This window comes from Coregonus lavaretus, assembly GCF_964263955.1.
Source record: "Coregonus lavaretus genome assembly, chromosome: 6".
Taxonomy (NCBI): Eukaryota; Metazoa; Chordata; class Actinopteri; order Salmoniformes; family Salmonidae; genus Coregonus; species Coregonus lavaretus.
In genome coordinates, this window is record NC_139993.1 from 24228884 (window position 1) to 24246832 (window position 17949).

General features: G+C 41.0%; 1 protein-coding gene across 4 annotated transcripts in view; it reads right to left on the reverse strand.

Annotated features, from left to right (window-relative positions):
• usp13 (ubiquitin specific peptidase 13) overlaps positions 1 to 17949 on the reverse strand; it is a gene marked incomplete at both ends in the record, with an annotated part of 65410 nt that overhangs the window by 29728 nt on the left and 17733 nt on the right. For 2 of the 4 annotated variants that reach the window (XM_084164517.1, XM_084164515.1), the window contains 6 exons: positions 9546 to 9639; positions 10006 to 10077; positions 10457 to 10647; positions 10858 to 10952; positions 11179 to 11363; positions 14128 to 14270. In XM_084164517.1, coding sequence (XP_084020643.1) covers positions 9546 to 9639; positions 10006 to 10077; positions 10457 to 10647; positions 10858 to 10952; positions 11179 to 11363; positions 14128 to 14270 — 780 coding nt within the window. Of the gene's footprint in view, positions 1 to 9545; positions 9640 to 10005; positions 10078 to 10456; positions 10654 to 10857; positions 10953 to 11178; positions 11364 to 14127; positions 14271 to 17949 lie in introns of all 4 variants that reach the window. The other 2 variants (XM_084164516.1, XM_084164514.1) reach the window with 2 other exon arrangements.

Genomic DNA, 17949 nt, shown 5'->3' on the forward strand with positions numbered 1-17949 from the left:
AGTTATTGCCACACAAATCTGATTAATCTGTTCACTCTTTCTGCCAATGACAAGGTGGCTAGTTAGCCAACAAGCAGAGACCATATGGGGAGCTAAAAACAGAAGATTAAACTTTGTCTGTCATATTCTGAGTTAGCCAAAGCTAACCATTTGATTTGCGCTCGCCCTCAAAACACTATTTTAAACAGCAGATTTTTATCTGAGAAATACTTCTTACTCCAGAAATATATAATATTACAAAAACAGAAGGATATTAAAGTGCAACTTACCTCTGATTGCATCTGGCTAAGAACCCACAAACAAAAATATCCTCAGGAGTGAAGACATACGCTTCACTTTAAGAGCTGTGGTGGAGATACAGGATTTGACAGAGTTTTAATGACGCCTACATAGGCTACTTGAACTGATGCCAAGTGGACCTGCAGTCTAAGTTATTGTATAGCCTACAAACACCGCTTCCAGCTGCCCTCTGGCAGCGATTCTAAATATTGAATATTCATTAAAATCCTCCTGCTGCAGGATTATGTTCCTCCTGCAACAAAAGGGGGAAAATTAAGATCCGACATCTGTAATTGGGGACAAATATTGGGTTACAATATTGAAAATATTTTTCTAAGACATGCAACACACCCTTTAGTTTTCAAAACTACAAGTTAATCAGAATATGAGCAATACTGAATATTGACAGAGGAGAAGTCCCCTCTCTTCTCCATTCTGCCAAGCAACGGTGTTCCACTCAGCTGTGTCCAAAACTAGCCGTGGCCTCAGATGAAATGCAGAGCCACAGTCCTGCCCTATCAATTACTGTTGTGGCTAATAAAGCCTAAGGGAAGTCAGGGGCTTAAAGAAACATAGGCTGTTTCCCAATAGGTTTTTAGTGCTTTCGTTCCTTATTTCATAGCCTTTACTGTATACAGTGCCTTCAGAAAGTATTAATACCCCTTGACTTATTCCACATTTTGTTGTGTTACAGCCTGAATTCAAAATGGATTAAATTGATTTTGTTTCTCACCCATCTACACATAATACCCCATAATGACAAAGTGAAAACACATTTTTAGAAATGTTTGCAAATGTATTGAAAACGAAATACAGAAATATTTAATTTACATAAGTATTCACACCCCTGAGTCAATACTTTGTAGAAGCACCTTTGGCAGCGGTTATGGCTGTGAGTCTTTCTGGGTAAGTCTCTAAGAGCTTTCCACACCTGAAATGTGCAACATTTGCCCATTATTCTTTTAAAAATCCTTCAAGCTCTGTCAAATTGGTTGTTGATCATTGCTAGACAACCATTTTCAGGTCTTGCCATAGATTTCCAAGCAAATTTAAGTCAAAACTGTCACTCGGCCACTCAGGAACATTCACTGTCTTCTTGGTAAGCAACTCCAGTTTAGATTTGGCCGTGTGTTTTAGGTTATTGTACTGCTGAAATCTGAATTCATCTCCCAGTGTCTGGTGGAAAGCAGACGGAGCCAGGTTTTCCTCTAGGATTTTGCCTGTGCTTAGATCCATTCCGTTTCCAATTTGCCTAAAATCTTTGAGCGGTTTCCTTCCTGTCCGGCAACTGAGTTAGGAAGGATGCCTGTATCTTTGTAGTGACTGGGTGTATTTATACACCATCCAAAGTGCAATTAATAACTTCACCATGCTCAAAGGATTGTTCAATGTCGGCTTTTTTTATTTTTACCCATCTACCAATATCTGCCCTTCTTTGCGAGGCATTGGAAAACCTCCCTGGTCTTTGTGGTTGAATCTGTGTTTGAAATTCACTGCTCGACTAATCTGGTCATTGGAGGGGACCTTAACTGTGTACTAGACCAATATTTGGATAGATCCTCTACCCGGCGAACCCCTACCTCTTATTCAAGCGAATTCTTGAATACCTACATAAAAAATTCGAACTTATTTGATATATGGAGGATCTCTAATCCTACGGGTAGGGAATACTCCTTTTACTCTCATGTTCACAATGTATATACTCATATTGACTACTTTTTGGTTGATGCTAAACTACTCCCCTATACCTGTAATTTGAGATATCATGATATTATAATCTCTGACCACAGTCCACTCACCTTCTCCCTGAGATTGGGTGACATCGTACCAAACGAGAGGGTCTGGAGGTTGAATCCTCAGCTCCTCACAGAACCAACATTCTGTGAACATCTTAAAGGCCAAATTACATTTTTCTTTGATACCAACGACAACACAGAGACTTCCCCAGCATTATTGTGGGAAACGCTGAAGGCTTATTTGAGAGGCTGTATCATCTCCTTTCAGACTGCCAGGAGTAGGCAAAACAGAAAAAAATTGGTAGAACTGGAGGGACAATTTCACTTACTGGACAGGGAGAATGCTAGACATCCATCTATGGAGAAACATAAAAAAATGATGTCTTTAAAATGTAAATACAATCAGATCCTCTCGGCTAAAATTGCTAAATCTTTTCTCTATGCCAAGCAAAAATATTTTGAGTTTGGTGACAAACCACACAAATTACTCGCCAGACAAAGTTAAATCTGCATCTGGGGAATTACTCTCCTCCCGCAAAGACATCAATGACAGATTCCGTCAGTTTTATGAGACTCTATATACATCTAAAGCGGATCCTAACCCCTTAATTATGCAAAACTTTTTGGAGGACTGTAATCTTCCTGCCCTGAACCAGAAATTAGAGAAACAATTAAATCTCTAAAGAGTGGCAAGACCCCGGGCCCAGATGGATACCCTGGTGAATTCTATAAAACATTCAGCAACATGCTCTCTCCCTACCTGCACAAAATGTTGGTTCGGGCCAATGAGGATGGAGCTCTCCCATCTACTTTGGATGAGGCGTTTATTACAGTTATACATAAGAAGGGTAAAGATCCGGAAGAGGTAGGGTCATACAGACCAATATCCCTCCTTAATACAGACCAAAAGATTTTAGCAAAAACTCTGGCTAACAGGCTTAGCACTTTAATTGGCAAATTGGTCCATTCGGACCAGACCGGCTTTATCCCTAATAGAAACTCATTCTTCAATCTCAGGCGCCTCTTCAACATTATGTATTCTCAGAGGTTACCTAACGTGGACCTTGCCGTTATATCTCTTGACGCCGAAAAGGCCTTTGACCAAGTTGAGTGGCCCTATCTATTGAAGGTCCTACAGAAATGTAATATTGGAGATGGGTTCATAAATTGGATCCAGCTTTTATATAGGAACCCCTGTGCGAGAATACTCACTAACCAATCAATGTCGCCCCGATTTAACCTTCACAGAGGGACAAGGCAGGGTTGTGCGCTGTCGCCTATGCTCCTCGCCCTAATTATTGAACCTCTCGCTCAAGCGATCAGATCTCATTCAGCAATACACGGCTATAATACTAAAGATACTCTAAATAAGATTTCCCTATACGCAGATTATATTCTCCTCTATGTAACAGAACCCCAAGCTAGTATTCCAGCTAATCTTGAGGTGTTAATTTGTTTGGTACCTTCTCGGGATACAGAATAAATTGGAACAAGAGTGAATTAATGCCCATACGGTTGCAAAACACCTCCTGGCTAGAACATCTTCCAGTTAAGTTAAGTTAAGTTAAGTTAAGTTATCTTCAGAAAAATGTATCTACCTTGGAAATGTAGTTACCAAACAATACTCCTTACTATTTAAAGAGAATTTCCCTTCTCTGATGCAAAATCTCAAGGCAAACATACAATTTTAGAGAACTCTCCCAATTTCTCTGCTCTGAAGAATTAATGCCATTAAAATGGTCTTCCTCCCACAACTGCTCTACCTATACCAGAACATCCCAGTATTCATACCTAAATCCTTTCATAAACAACTGGACTCTATTATCAATCCTTTCATCTGGGATTATAAAACACACAGGATAGGTAAAAAAACACCTATGTAAATCCAAGATGGAAGGAGGATTGTCTCTCCCAAATTTTATATTTTACTATTGGGCCGCTAACCTCCGCGCTGTTAAGTTTTTGCTGGATGACGCACCCCTGCCATCCAGCTGGCTTAGCATGGAGTGGGAGGAGTGTCACCCCTTCTCTATTGGTGCTGTGATTTTGTCACCTGTCAATCTGGAGATGTCACTTTACCGTAACAATCCTATTATACATAGCACAGTCCGAAACTGGAAGCAAATTAAAGTCCACTTTGAGCTTAGACCAATACCATTCATGCTCCCTGTTGCCAGGAATCCCTCCTTTGCCCCCTCTAACCTTGATAACACCTTTGAGCGATGGGAAGAGTTGGGGATAAGTACCATAGGGGATTTATATATAGGAGGGACCTTTGCTTCCTTTGAATCGCTGAGGGAAACGTATAACCTTCCCAGAAGTAACTTTTTCAGATACCTACAAATTAGAGACTATGTTAGAAAACACCTCCCAACATTTGAGAATGCTAAACCTTCCATGTTTGACGGATGCATAAAAATATGCCCCACCTCAGACAAACTGATATCTCGTCTATATGACGCTTTTCAATCTGTTAGCGCACGCTCCATTAAGGCAAAATGGGAGGAAGAACTAGGGACTGATATTTCGGTGGCAGACTGGGAGGATAGCTTGGAGTATATCCACACCTGCTCCATTAACTCCAGACATCGTCTCATACAATTTAAGGTATTACACAGATTACACTATTCCAAAACTAAACTGCATAGGATATTTCCTGATACATCCCCTATGTGTGATAAATGTCAGGCTGAGCAGGGTACACTACTCCACTGCTTTGCCCTATGCTCTAGTCTGTATGGTTATTGGTGTGGAATTTTTGGGGTCCTCTCTGAAGTTCTGGAGACTTCAATAGACCCAGACCCGCTTCTGATAATCCTGGGAGTGTCCGATTCCCTAAACGGATTAACCAACTCCCAAAAACAACTCATCTCTTACAGTCTCATTTCGGCAAAAAAATTAATCTTGTTGTTTTGGAAAAGGAGGGAAGCGCCCTCTACCAAATTATGGCTCAGCGAATTGGCAAACACTGTACACTTAGAAAGAATTAGATATATTCTGAACAATAAATTATCAACATTTGATCAAATCTGGCAGCCTTTCCTCTCTTACCTGGACCAGTTGGCACTGTGAATTTGTACTTTTTAACGCACTCTCAATTGTCATATTGTAATCTACCTTTGGGCAGCGTGTGCTGGCCCCGACATTCGAGCAGTCGGGAGGGGAATAGGGTGGAATAAGGGGGGGGGGAAGCGCCCTCTACCAAATTTGGGGGGGGGGGGGAACAAGGGGGGTATAAGTGGGGGGGTTACATCTACCCTTTTTCTTTCTACCTGTCCCTGTTCTGTATGTCGTGTTTTGTAATATTTGTTTTGTGTCCAGAACTCTGGGTCTTGTTGTTCATGTCTGTTCTCTTATGTTTAGATAAGAACTGTACACATGTCTTTCATACCTATACACCATTCTTGTGTGTGTTCAATAAAATATATTTGAACAGAAATTCACTGCTCGACTGAGGGACCTTACAGATACTTGTATGTTTGGGGTACAGAGATGAGGTAGTTATTCAAAAATCATGTTAAACACTGTTATTGCACACAGAGCAAGTCCATGCAACTTACTATGTAACTTAAGCAAATTTGTACTCCTGAGCTTTCCATAACAAAGGGGTTGAATACTTATTCACTCAAGACATTTCATCTTTTATTAATTTGTAAAATTTTCTAAAAACATCACTCCACTTTGACATTATGGAATATTGTGTGTACGCCAGTGACAACAAATCTCAATTTAATCAATTTTAAATTCAGGCTGTAACATAACAAAATGTGGAAAAAGGGGGGTGAATACTTTCTGAAGGCACTGTAACCACATAGGTGAAAGCACTGTAGTTTGAAACATGCTGCTCTCACCTATCAAGTCCAATCAGATTATTATCTACGAGGTAAATGAGCTAAAAGAGAGAAGCCATTTTAGACATTAATATAGAATATCAGTCTTAATTTCGGAATAAGCTAATATCATAAACATTGACACGCGATCAGTCGAGACAACCAAGTGTTTTCTGAGAAATTCAAGTGGAACACTTATGGACTTATGGATTTTAAGACTCAATTTTAAAAGGTCGTAGCGCTGTAAAATCTCACATTGAGTATGTTTACATGCACACTAATACACTGAACAAAAATATAAATGCAACAATTTCAAAGATTTTACTGAGTTACAGTTCATATAAGGAAATCAGTCAATTGAAATAAATTCATTAGGACCTAATCTATGGATTTCACATGAATGGGAATACTGATATGCATCTGTTGGTCACAGATACCTTTTTAAAAAAAAGTAGGGGTGTGGATCAGAAAACCAGTCAGTATCTGGTGTGACCACCATTTGCCTCATGCAGCACGACACATCTCCTTCACATAGAGTTGACCAAGCTGTTGATAGTGGCTTGTGGAATGTTGTCCCACACCTCTTCAATGGCTGTGTGAAGTTGCTGGATATTGACGACCACGTTGTCGGACATGTCGATCCAGTGCATCCCAAACATGCTCAATGGGTGACATGTCTGGCGAGTATGCAGGCCATGGAAGAACTGGGACATTTTCAGCTTCCAGGAATTGTGTACAGATCCTTGCGACATGGGGCCGTGCATTATCATGCTGAAACATGAGGTGATGGTGGCGGATTAATGGCACGACAGTAGGCCTCAGGATCTCGTCACGGTATCTCTGTGCATTCAAATTGGCATCGATAAAATGCAATTGTATTCGCTGTCCATACCGTAACCCAACCACCACCATGGGGCACTCTGTTCACAACCTTGACATCAGCAAACCGCTCGCCCACATGTCTGCCATTTTCCCCAATGCAGTCAGGTCAAGACCCTGGGGAGGACGACGAGCATGCAGATGAGCTTCCCTGAGACAGTTTCTGACTGTTTGTACAGAAAGTCTTCGGTTGTGCAAACCCACAGTTTCATCAGCTGTCCGGGAGGCTGTTCTCAGACGATCCCACAGGTGAAGAAGCCGGATGCAGAGGTCCTGGGCTGGCGTGGTTACACGTGGTCTGCGGTTGTGAGGCCGGTTGGACGTACTGCCAAATTCTCTAAAATGACATTGGAGGCGGCTTATGGTAGAGAAATTACCATCAATTACCTGGCAACAGCTCTGGTGGACATTCCTGCAGTCAGCATACCAATTGCACGCTCCCTCAAAACTTCAGACATATATGGCGTTTTAGAGTGGCCTTTTATTGTCACCAGCACAAGGTGCACCTGTGTAATGATCATGCTGTTTAATCAGCATCTTGATATGCCACACCTGTCAGGTGGATGGATTATCTTGGCAAAGGAGAAATGCTTACTAACAGGGATGTAAACAAATTTGAGATAAATTAGCTTTTTGTGCGTATGGAACATTTCTGGGATCTTTTATTTCAGCTCATGGAACATGGGACCAACACTTTACATGTTGCGTTTATATTTTTGTTCAGTATAATTCGATATTAAACTGATTACGGCAGTAGGCCGAGTATGGAAATAGTCATGTAAAAACCTTACTCTGCTTATCTTAATCGGCGTAAGGTCAAAATTTAAGTAAGCATACGTCGATTAAAACACCTGGTTTTCTGAGCGATCTTTCAAATTATTAGGACATGTAAACAGCTTAATCAGCTTTCCAGCAGTGTATTTGATCTGCGCATGTGCCAGCACCAGCAGTGCAAACCTCCCCTCTTATGTGAAGTAAATACGAAAAAACTGAAAGTATGGATCTTAAAAATGGTTCACATTTGATGACAACAGTGGTAGGCCTGATCACCAACAACGACGACAAAGCCTATAGGGAGGAGGTCAGAAACCTGGCCGTGTGGTGCCAGGACAACAACCTCTCCCTCAACGTGATCAAGACAAAGGAGATGATTGTGGACTACAGGAAAAAGAAGAGGACCGAGCACACCCCCATTCTCATCGACGGGGCTGTAGTGGAGCAGGTTGAGAGCTTCAAGTTCCTTGGTGTCCGCATCACCAACAAACTAACATGGTCCAAGCACACCAAGACAGTCGTGAAGAGGGCACGACAAAACCTATTCCCCCTAAGGAGACTGAAAATATTTGGCATGGGTCCTCAGAAGGTTCTAAAGCTGCACTATCGAGAACATCCTGACTGGTTGCATCACTACCTGGTATGGCAACTGCTCGGCCTCCGACCGCAAGGCACTACAGAGGGTAGTGCGTATGGCCCAGTACATCCCTGGGGCCAAGCTTCCTGCCATCCTGGACCTCTATACCAGGTGGTGTCAGAGGAAGGCCCTAAAAATTGTCAAAGACTCCAGCCACCCTAGTCATATACTGTTCTCTCTGCTACCACACGGCAAGCAGTACCGGAGCGCCAAGTCTAGGTCCAAGAGGCTTCTAAACAGCTTCTACCCCCAAGCCATAAGACTCCTGAACATCTAATCAAATGGCTACCCAGACTATTTGCATTGCCCTCCCCCCCCTCTTTTACGCTGCTGCTACTCTCTGTTTATTATCTATGCATAGTCACTTTAATAACTCTACCTACATGTACATATTACCTCAATTAACCGGTGCCCCCGCATATTGACTCGGTACCGGTACCCCCTGTATATAGCCTCGCTATTGTTATTTTTACTGCTGCTCTTTAATTATTTGTTACTTTTATTTTATATTCTTTTATATTGTATTTTTGTATGATTTTTTTTGGTTTCTTTCTTAAAACTGCATTGTTGGTTAAGGGCTTGTAAGTAAGCATTTCACTGTAAGGTCTACACCTGTTGTATTCGGTGCATGTGACAAATAAAATTTGATTTGATTTGATTTACAAACTTTATATGTCCATACTCAGAATAAAATAGACTTCGCAAAAATAACAGTCATGGTATTAAAACGTTTATTTTGATTGGCGATTTTCTGCATTTATCTAAAGTCCCATCAAGTAGCCCGATTTCAGATGTGTCCACGTAAACAGATTAGGGAAATCATTATTCTTGCAAAGCATGTAAACATTTTAAACAAACTATTATATTATTAATCTGACTATCCACAATAATCGTATAATTGTGTGCATGTAACTGTGCTCATTGTGTCATAGAGGCAAAGCTCATACTCATCTCGATTCAATGTGTCTGGGTTTTTTCTAGCGACTATTCCGCAACTTATTTTTTTATATCAAGAAATGTGAACAGAGGAAAAAGTAATGAAGACAGAGCAGAACAAAGACGTTTTTGCAAATGCTTATGCATTGTTCACACTACCAGCATAGACTTATTTTTGCTTGTTCATGTAATGAGGACGATCGGAAACCAATAACATTCTGTTCTGACCTGAATGCAGACTCCTCATTATATTACACTTGCATTACTAGAAGTAAAAAAAAACTAAACGGCTGAATAATGACTAGAGAGGAAAAGTACAGTACACTAGTTGCCCACAGCTCTTTCGCCTACTTATCTGGAAACCACAAAACAAAACAAATACACTCTCATCTCCCAAATTGCCAGTTGTCAGTCTGTAATTTTGCATGCTCACATTATACCCAGATATCGAGCTGAACGTACCCAGTCTAATACCTTGTATTCTTCTTTCGTCACCTGTTCAATGAGCTCGGATTTCATTGGTGGTTTGGAGTACATGCCTGAGAGGAGTCCGTGGCCCAGTTTAGCCCTGGTGGATAAACAAAAACAAAAGGAAACCAATGGATTAGTGACAAACCAATATGGCCTGTCCTATTACACAAGCTCGCATTGTAATAGCTGCTCAAACTTGACTAAGAACAAAAGCTGTTTGCTAACACCATCTCCACCATCAACATACAAATAAAAAAGGAAAGCAATTAAATGATTGACCAAACACATATGACTCATTACACATGCTTGCATTTTAACAGCTACTCAAACTACTAAGAACAAAATAGATTGGGAAACACCAGTGGTAAACAACTTGCTGATTTATGTGACAAGCTAAATCAAAATCAACATGGTGAAGGTCATAAACATGACAACAATGTTATTTAACTGTGCATTTACTTACATTTGTGTGCTGAAGTCCGTGCTGGGGTCAAGAGGTGAGTAGTCATATATCCTCTGTAGATTTCCAACATACCTAGAGATTAAAAACAGACATCATACACATGCTACTGTAAAATAAATCGTATGAGTCCAGGAGAGATTTTTTAGAGGGAAAATATGAGATTGAACACTACGTTCATCCACTCGTATAAGCCTGCCACTTACAGTACTGTAGGTATTGTTGTGCAACTATTATCCAATAGATGTGTACAAAACGTGTAATAAGACCTTTAGGTCAAGTCACTTTTCTTTCATAGTCATCTTTATCGGTGTTGTTGTATGAGGGCGAAACATGACCCCTCCCCCCACCAACGTCCTGATTTAGTATGTTAATTCTGGTCCATTCTGGATGCCTCTCTCTCACTCTCCCTCTATCCCTCTCCCACACCCTCCCAGATGCTAGTGATACTTACGCCCTCTGGAACTCAGGGATGCTGAAGAGGACCTGCATGGTGGTGCCCAGGTAGCAGCTGTTGCCCAGGTTCTTGATGCCCGTGAAACCCGAGCCATACACTGCCTTCAGCTTCATGCCAGACTCCTGGATCACCTCCCACTCACTGACTCGTGGCCGCATGTTGTTTGTGTTGTGGTGGCCATTTTCTGTTCCATCCTATTCAAATCAATGGAATAAAAGGAGGGAGTGGACATTCAAAATGGGGGTCCAGCCATACCCAGAGATGGTTGATATTATTCTAGGCCCACATTCTCTGTGAAATGGAAATGGCTGTTTGAAATAGGTTACTTTTGGTGACATTGACAGGCAGTATTTGTTGAAAATCACAAATTGTATTCCTACAACGATGGTGAGACATACCCACTGCATCTGTATCATGTCTATTCCAAAGTGTTGCAAGTGTTCGGATATTTGTGGGTCCAGGACTGCTTCTTCTTCATCGAACGAATAAATATCTGAGAGAGAAAATCAAAACAGTTAAACCTAGTTACAAGTTAATTGCTACTCATACATTTACACTGATTACTTACAAAACAACAAATTGAAGGAGATTTATGGTCAGTTTATACACAACACACAACTCAAGGGACAGTTTAATAGGGGCTGTCTGCTTTATACTAATGGAAGAATTAAAACACTGAAATCAGGCCAAGTTTGTTTTCCCCAATATGTGTCACTGACCTGCTATGTCTGGGGTGATGTTGTCCAGCTTGACTGCCAGGGGGAAGTTGGTGTCTTTGAAGTGGTCCAAGGCATGGCCGTTTCCTCCGGCACCATCAAAGAACCACTTCCCACAAAGCACCGCTCCGTCCGACAGGTTCAGCCACAGGTTCTCTTTCATCTCACACTTTTGACATTTCCAGCCACTGAAAAGAGAGGGGAACGGGGAAACATTCAGTCATATCACATGTTGCTAAATAGCTTAGCTCTTATATATTTTTTTCAGTGTTGTTATTCCTTGCAGGACAAAATGGCAAGAATGGTCGAAAAGCATTCTCTCTCATTGGAGTTAATTTATTGACCTGAATTATGTTCAATAAAAAGGGTAGGACACTCGTGTGTTTAACATTTCTCATTATAAAGCACTTCTTAACGCTAGTGCTTCTTAATGCTAAATAATAGGAGTAACTTCCATGTCAGGCAAAATGTATGTAGGCCTATGTGTCCTTTGGAATATTAAACCAGGAGAGATTCCTTGATATGGGGGCAGAATCCCACAAGTAAAGTGGAGGGACATTAAGTAAAGTGTTCCCAAAGTGGGGTCCGCAGAGGTACTGCAGGGGTTCCACAGCCAGATCTCTAAAATATATATATTTTTTTTTTATTCTACATTGAATTGTTTTCATGCATATTACTAACAGAATAAACACATTTTGGGATCCGTGGAATAAGTTGAGGGTGCAATACAATGTAATACTAATTTACAATTTATGTTCTTAACCCTGGACAACATGGGCCTGGAAGGCTCACAGGGATATTGGTATCGACAGTATTCCATAAATTATTTTTCAACACAATACCTCTTGTATTCCCCACCCCAATTATTGTACCTTTTTTTTTACATAAATGCACTTTAATTCAAGCTTTAAAAAGGTCCAACGCAGCCGTTTTTTTATCTATACTAAACAAAAATATAAATGCAACATGTAAAGTGTTGGTCCCATGTTTCATGAGCTGAAATAAAAGATCCCAGAAATTTCCCATATGCACAAAAAGCTTATTCATCTCAAATGTGTTTACATCCCTGTTAGTGAGCATTTATCCTTTGCCAAGATAATCCTTCCACCTGACAGGTGTGGCATATCAAGAAGCTTATTAAACAGCATGATCATTACACAGGTGCACCTGTGCTGGGGACAATAAAAGGCCACTCTAAAAATGTGCCTATGCCCTCCCAGGCCCACCCATGGCTGCACCCCTGCCCAGTCATGTGAAATCCATAGATTAGGCCTAATTCATTTATTTCAATTTACTGATTTCCTTATATGAACTGTAACTCAGTAAAACCGTTGAAATTGTTGCATGTTCCATTTATATTTGTGTTCAGTATAAATATCAAATAATTTCTGGGTAACAATTCAGTACCTTATTTTCAATAAAAATGTAAAAGATAAACAAAAATATCTTCTTAAAAAGAGCAATTCCTCAAGCAATCATTTTGGTAGGACTGTCTGGGAGTGGTCTGAGTTGGGACGGGAAAACTGAAAACAAGCTGTTATTGGCAGAGAGGTTTGGAACTCCTTACTGGTCTATTAACTAATTTACCGCCTAGTGATGTCACCAAAACAGGCTGAAATTTCAGGCAGTCTTTTCAAACAGCTCTTACACTGAAAGGGCATTATCATTTTCACAATATTATTCCGGCCTCAGAGTGGAAATATATACTGAGTATACCAAACATTAAGGAACATCTTCCCAATATTGAGTTGCACCCGTTCCTTTTGCCCTCAGAACAGCCTCAATTAGTCAGGGCATGGATTCTACAAGATGTCGAAAGTGTTTCACAGGGATGCTGCTGGCCCATGTTGACTCCAATGCTTCCCACAGTTGTGTAAAGTTGGCTGGATGTCCTTTGGGTGGTGGACCATTCTTGATACACACTGGAAACTTAAGCGTGAAAAATCCAGCAGCGTTGCAGTTCTTGACACACTCAAACCTGTGTGCCTGGCACCTACTACTGTACCTCATTCAAAGGCACTTCAATTTTTTGTCTTACCCATTCACCCTCAATGGCACACAGACAATCCATGTCTCAATTATCTCAAGGCTTAAAAATCATTCTTTAACGTGTCTACTCCCCTTCATCTACACTGATTGAAGTGGATTTAACAAGTAACAAAAATAAGGGATCATAGCTTTCACTTGGATTCACCTGGTTAGCCTGTCATGGAAAGAGCAGGTGTTCTTAAATGTTTTGTATACTCTGTGTATATAAAACACAGAAAAATCACATTTTTGACTGCACTGGGCCTTTAAAACAGCAACGTTTTCTCAATGCCTCACGGCAAAATGTGTAGTATTGCAGGATATTAGCTTTAAAGCTGCAACAACCAAACATCTCTCTGCCCTCTCGACCTTTGCCTCTCCCGAGTCCGTACAAGACTAACTACCATTTGGATATCACGAAAATGGGGAGAAAAAGGGGGGTAAAAGTAAAAATAATAATAAAAAACAATTGCATGAAATTAGCTTGAAAACGGCAACGTTTTCTCTCCGATGCCAAGAGGCAGGCCTTTAAAAATTTTCCTTCCCAGGTCCAGAGACTTGGTTAATCCGGCCATGCACTGCCAAAGTCATAGTAAAACTCCTTGTATGCTATTTTATATATCTCACTCGAGTTGTTCTGATCATGAAGGGGTCCCTGATGAATTTGCTATCACAAAAGTGGTCGCCGGACCCAAAAAGTTAGAGAACCCCTGCATTAAGTAACTCAGAAGGACCCCCTAAACCACACAAGAAACACCAGAGGACCCACAAACTAGCAGAAACACAAGCGCACAAAATTATACCAGACATCCATATTCTACAGATGGCTGACGGGGACGTTGGTCTGAAGCCACCGTCCACCACATTGGTGTTTCTACATCATTGCATAACAGTTGTCAGTCCAATCAGTAGGCAGTTATTTACCTGGGTGGGATCCTCACGCCGTTGTCCTGCTGTCGGAGACTCCTGGCATGTTTGGAAACCTGGATCTCCTCCTCCCAGGAGTCGGGCTCCTGTTTTTTGTAGGCCGACGCGGCGTTGAGCACGGCATCGCAGGCTATTGTCACCTGGGCGTCATGGGACACACACGAGCCATTAGATCTACTGACTGGGGAGATCACTGACATAATAAGACTAGGACTAGTAACAGGTCTAGGACTGTTGTGCATACAGGAGGATATATAACCTGATCCCAATTAGATCAGTGAGGATGAGACAGTATATGTTCCTGAAACTGTGTTAAATCATATAATAGAGTATCATTATAATGTCTCGCTGATTTGTCTTTCACTAGCACTGGTAGGAGAGTAAGCCTGTAACAGGGGATAACGTAATAACACCAAATAAGGTCACTTTTAATCATGTAATATGTGTTTTTTTATTAACCTAACAAAAAACAGATAATCTATTAAATCTCCTGATAACTTATTAAAACGGTTGAATGATAACGTAATAATTTCCCCCAGATATGGTAATAACTTATTACATTATCAGGTGTGTAAAAACGTATTTTATTAATAATGTAATAACTTAAACGGATAAAGTAATAACATGTGGTCCTTTGTAGCTCAGTTGGTAGAGCATGGCGCTTGTAACGCCAGGGTATTGGGTTCAATTCCCGGGACCACCCATACGTTAAATGTATGCACGCATGACTGTAAGTCGCTTTGGATAAAACCGTCTGCTAAATGGCATATGTTATCAAAATCCGTATTTTTAAGTAAAATTTCCTTCATTTTGATGCAGATATTTAAAAGATTATAATGTAGATATAAAAGGGGACAGACTAAATTCATTACTACTACTACTACTACTACTACTACTACTACTACTACTACTACTACTACTACTACTAAAACTACTACTACTACTACTACTACTACTACTACTACTACTACTACTACTACTACTACTACTACTACTACTACTACTACTACTACTACTACTACTACTACTACTACTACTACTACTACTACTACTACTACGAAGCAACAGTCCTTCCCAACAGTCCTGCCCACTAGTCCCTCAGTTGGTAGAGCATGGCACTTGCAACGCCAGGGTTGTGGGTTCCATTCCCACGGGGGGCCAGTATGAAAAATGTATGCACTCACTAACTGTAAGTCGCTCTGGATAAGAGCGTCTGCTAAATGACTAAAATGTAAAAAAAAATTATACTAAATGTATATAGGCATATGCTTAACACAACCAGTGTTACTTCATACCAGGTTTGTCGTCAAGTAAACCAAATTCCAATTCCAACTGTTCTTTAATTGAAAAGCATTGAAGAAAATTGGAATTTCAGTGTACCTCCTGAATTGACTGGAATTTCAGTGTACCTCCTGAATTGACTGGAATTTAAATGGAATTGACCCCAACCCTGCTTCGCACCACTGGAATCACTACTGCAATTGTACCACTAATAACTACTGCTGTACACACCTTTTCTATTCATATACTGTCCATACTATCTTTACACACTACTACTGTATATACACTGAGTGTATAAAACATGGCAGACTTACCAGGTGAAAGGTATGATCCCTTATTGATGTCACTTGCAACTCAATATTAGGAAGGTATTCCTAATGTTTGGTATACTCAGTGTAAATGTATATACATTATATGTATATACAATAGCTCACAAAAGTGAGTACACCCCTCACATTTTTGTAAATATTTGAGTATATATTTTCATGTGACAACACTGAAGAAATGACACTTTGCTACAATGTAAAGTAGTGAGAGTACAGCTTGTATAACAGTGTAAAAAGTGTACATATTTTGTGTGGCCACCATCATTTTCCAGCACTGCCTTAACCCTCTTGGGCATGGAGTTCACCAGAGCTTCACAGGTTGCCACTAGAGTCCTCTTCAACTCCTCCATGACGACATCACGGAGCTGGTGGATGTTAGAGACCTTGCACTCCTCCACCTTCCGTTTGAGGATGCCCCACAGATGCTCAATAGGGTTTAGGTCTGGAGACATGCTTGGCCAGTCCATCACCTTTACCCTCAGCTTCTTTAGCAAGGCAGTGGTTGTCTTGGAGGTGTGTTTGGGGTCGTTATGCGGCCCAGTCTCCGAAGGGAGGGGATCATGCTCTGCTTCAGTATGTCACAGTACGTTGGCATTCATGGTTCCCTCAATGAACTGTAGCTCCCCAGTGCCGGCAGCACTCATGCAGCCCCAGACCATGAAACTCCCACCACCATGCTTGACTGTAGGCAAGACACACTTGTCTTTGTACTCCTCACCTGGTTGCCGCCACACACGCTTGACACCATCTGAACCAAATAAGTTTCTTGGTCTCATCAGACCACAGGACATGGTTCCAGTAATCCATTTCCTTAGTCTGCTTGTCTTCAGCAAACTGTTTGCGGGCTTTCTTGTGCATCATCTTTAGAAGAGGCTTCCTTCTGGGACGACAGCCATGCAGACCAATTTGATGCAGTATGCGGCGTATGGTCTGAGCACTGTCAGGCTGACCTCCCACCCCTTCAATCTCTGAAGCAATGCTGGCAGCACTCATACGTCTATTTCCCAAAGACAACCTCTGGATTTGACGCTGAGCACGTGCACTCAACTTCTTTGGTCAACCATGGCGAGGCCTGTTTTGAGTGGAACCTGTCCTGTTAAACCGCTATATGGTCTTGGCCATTGTGCTGCAGCTCAGTTTCAGGGTCTTGGCAATCTTCTTTATGTAGAGCAACAATTCTTTTTTTTCAGATCCTCAGAGAATTCTTTGCCATGAGGTGCCATGTTGAACTTCCAGTGACCAGTATGAGGGAGTGTGAGAGCGATGACACCAAATTTAACACACCTGCTCCCCATTCACACCTGAGACCTTGTAACACTAATGAGTCCATTGAAAAAGGGGAGGGAAAATGGCTAATTGGGCCCAATTTGGACATTTTCACTTAGGGGTGTACTCACTTTTGTTGCCAGCGGTTTAGACATGAATGGCTGTGTGTTGAGTTATTTTGAGGGGACACCAAATGTACACTGTTATACAAGCTGTACACTCACTACTTTTCATTGTAGCAAAGTTTCTTCAGTGTTGTCACATGAAAAGATATACTCAAATATTAACAAAAATGTGAGGGGTGTACTCACTTTTGTGAGATACTGCATATATTCCGTGCTCTGACATTGCTCGTTCTGATATGTCTTAATTTATTAAATTTGGAATATGTGTGTACTGTTTATTTAGTTGGAGCTAGAAACACAAGCATTTCACTGCACCTGCGATAACATCTGCAAATCTGTGTACGCAACCAATAAACTTTGATTTGATTTATCGGTAACACTTTACTTGACACCCAGCATCATACCATGTCATAATATGTCATAACAGCTGATATAACTTGTCATAACCAGTTATAATATGGTCATAACACAGTCATGACATATTTAGACCTGTTGTGACATATTGTATGGCAGGTTATGACACCTACATGAGTGTAAAAACCCACAAAACCTACCACACAACGCAAAACATTCATTACACCATAGCCTACATGTCAACACATGCGCCTACCCCAATGCTCTGTTGCTGATGACTGGGATGAATGCCGGATCAGATTTCAGGAGCAGGACAAGACACCCTCTTTTTGACTGATGACTGACATAAGGGGATGTACATAATAGGCCTATCTTGCTTATATGATTATGATGGTCATAATGCTTCGACAGTGTCAGAAAGTCTATTTTCTTAGTCCAAGTAAAATGACACAGGATGGTCATAATGC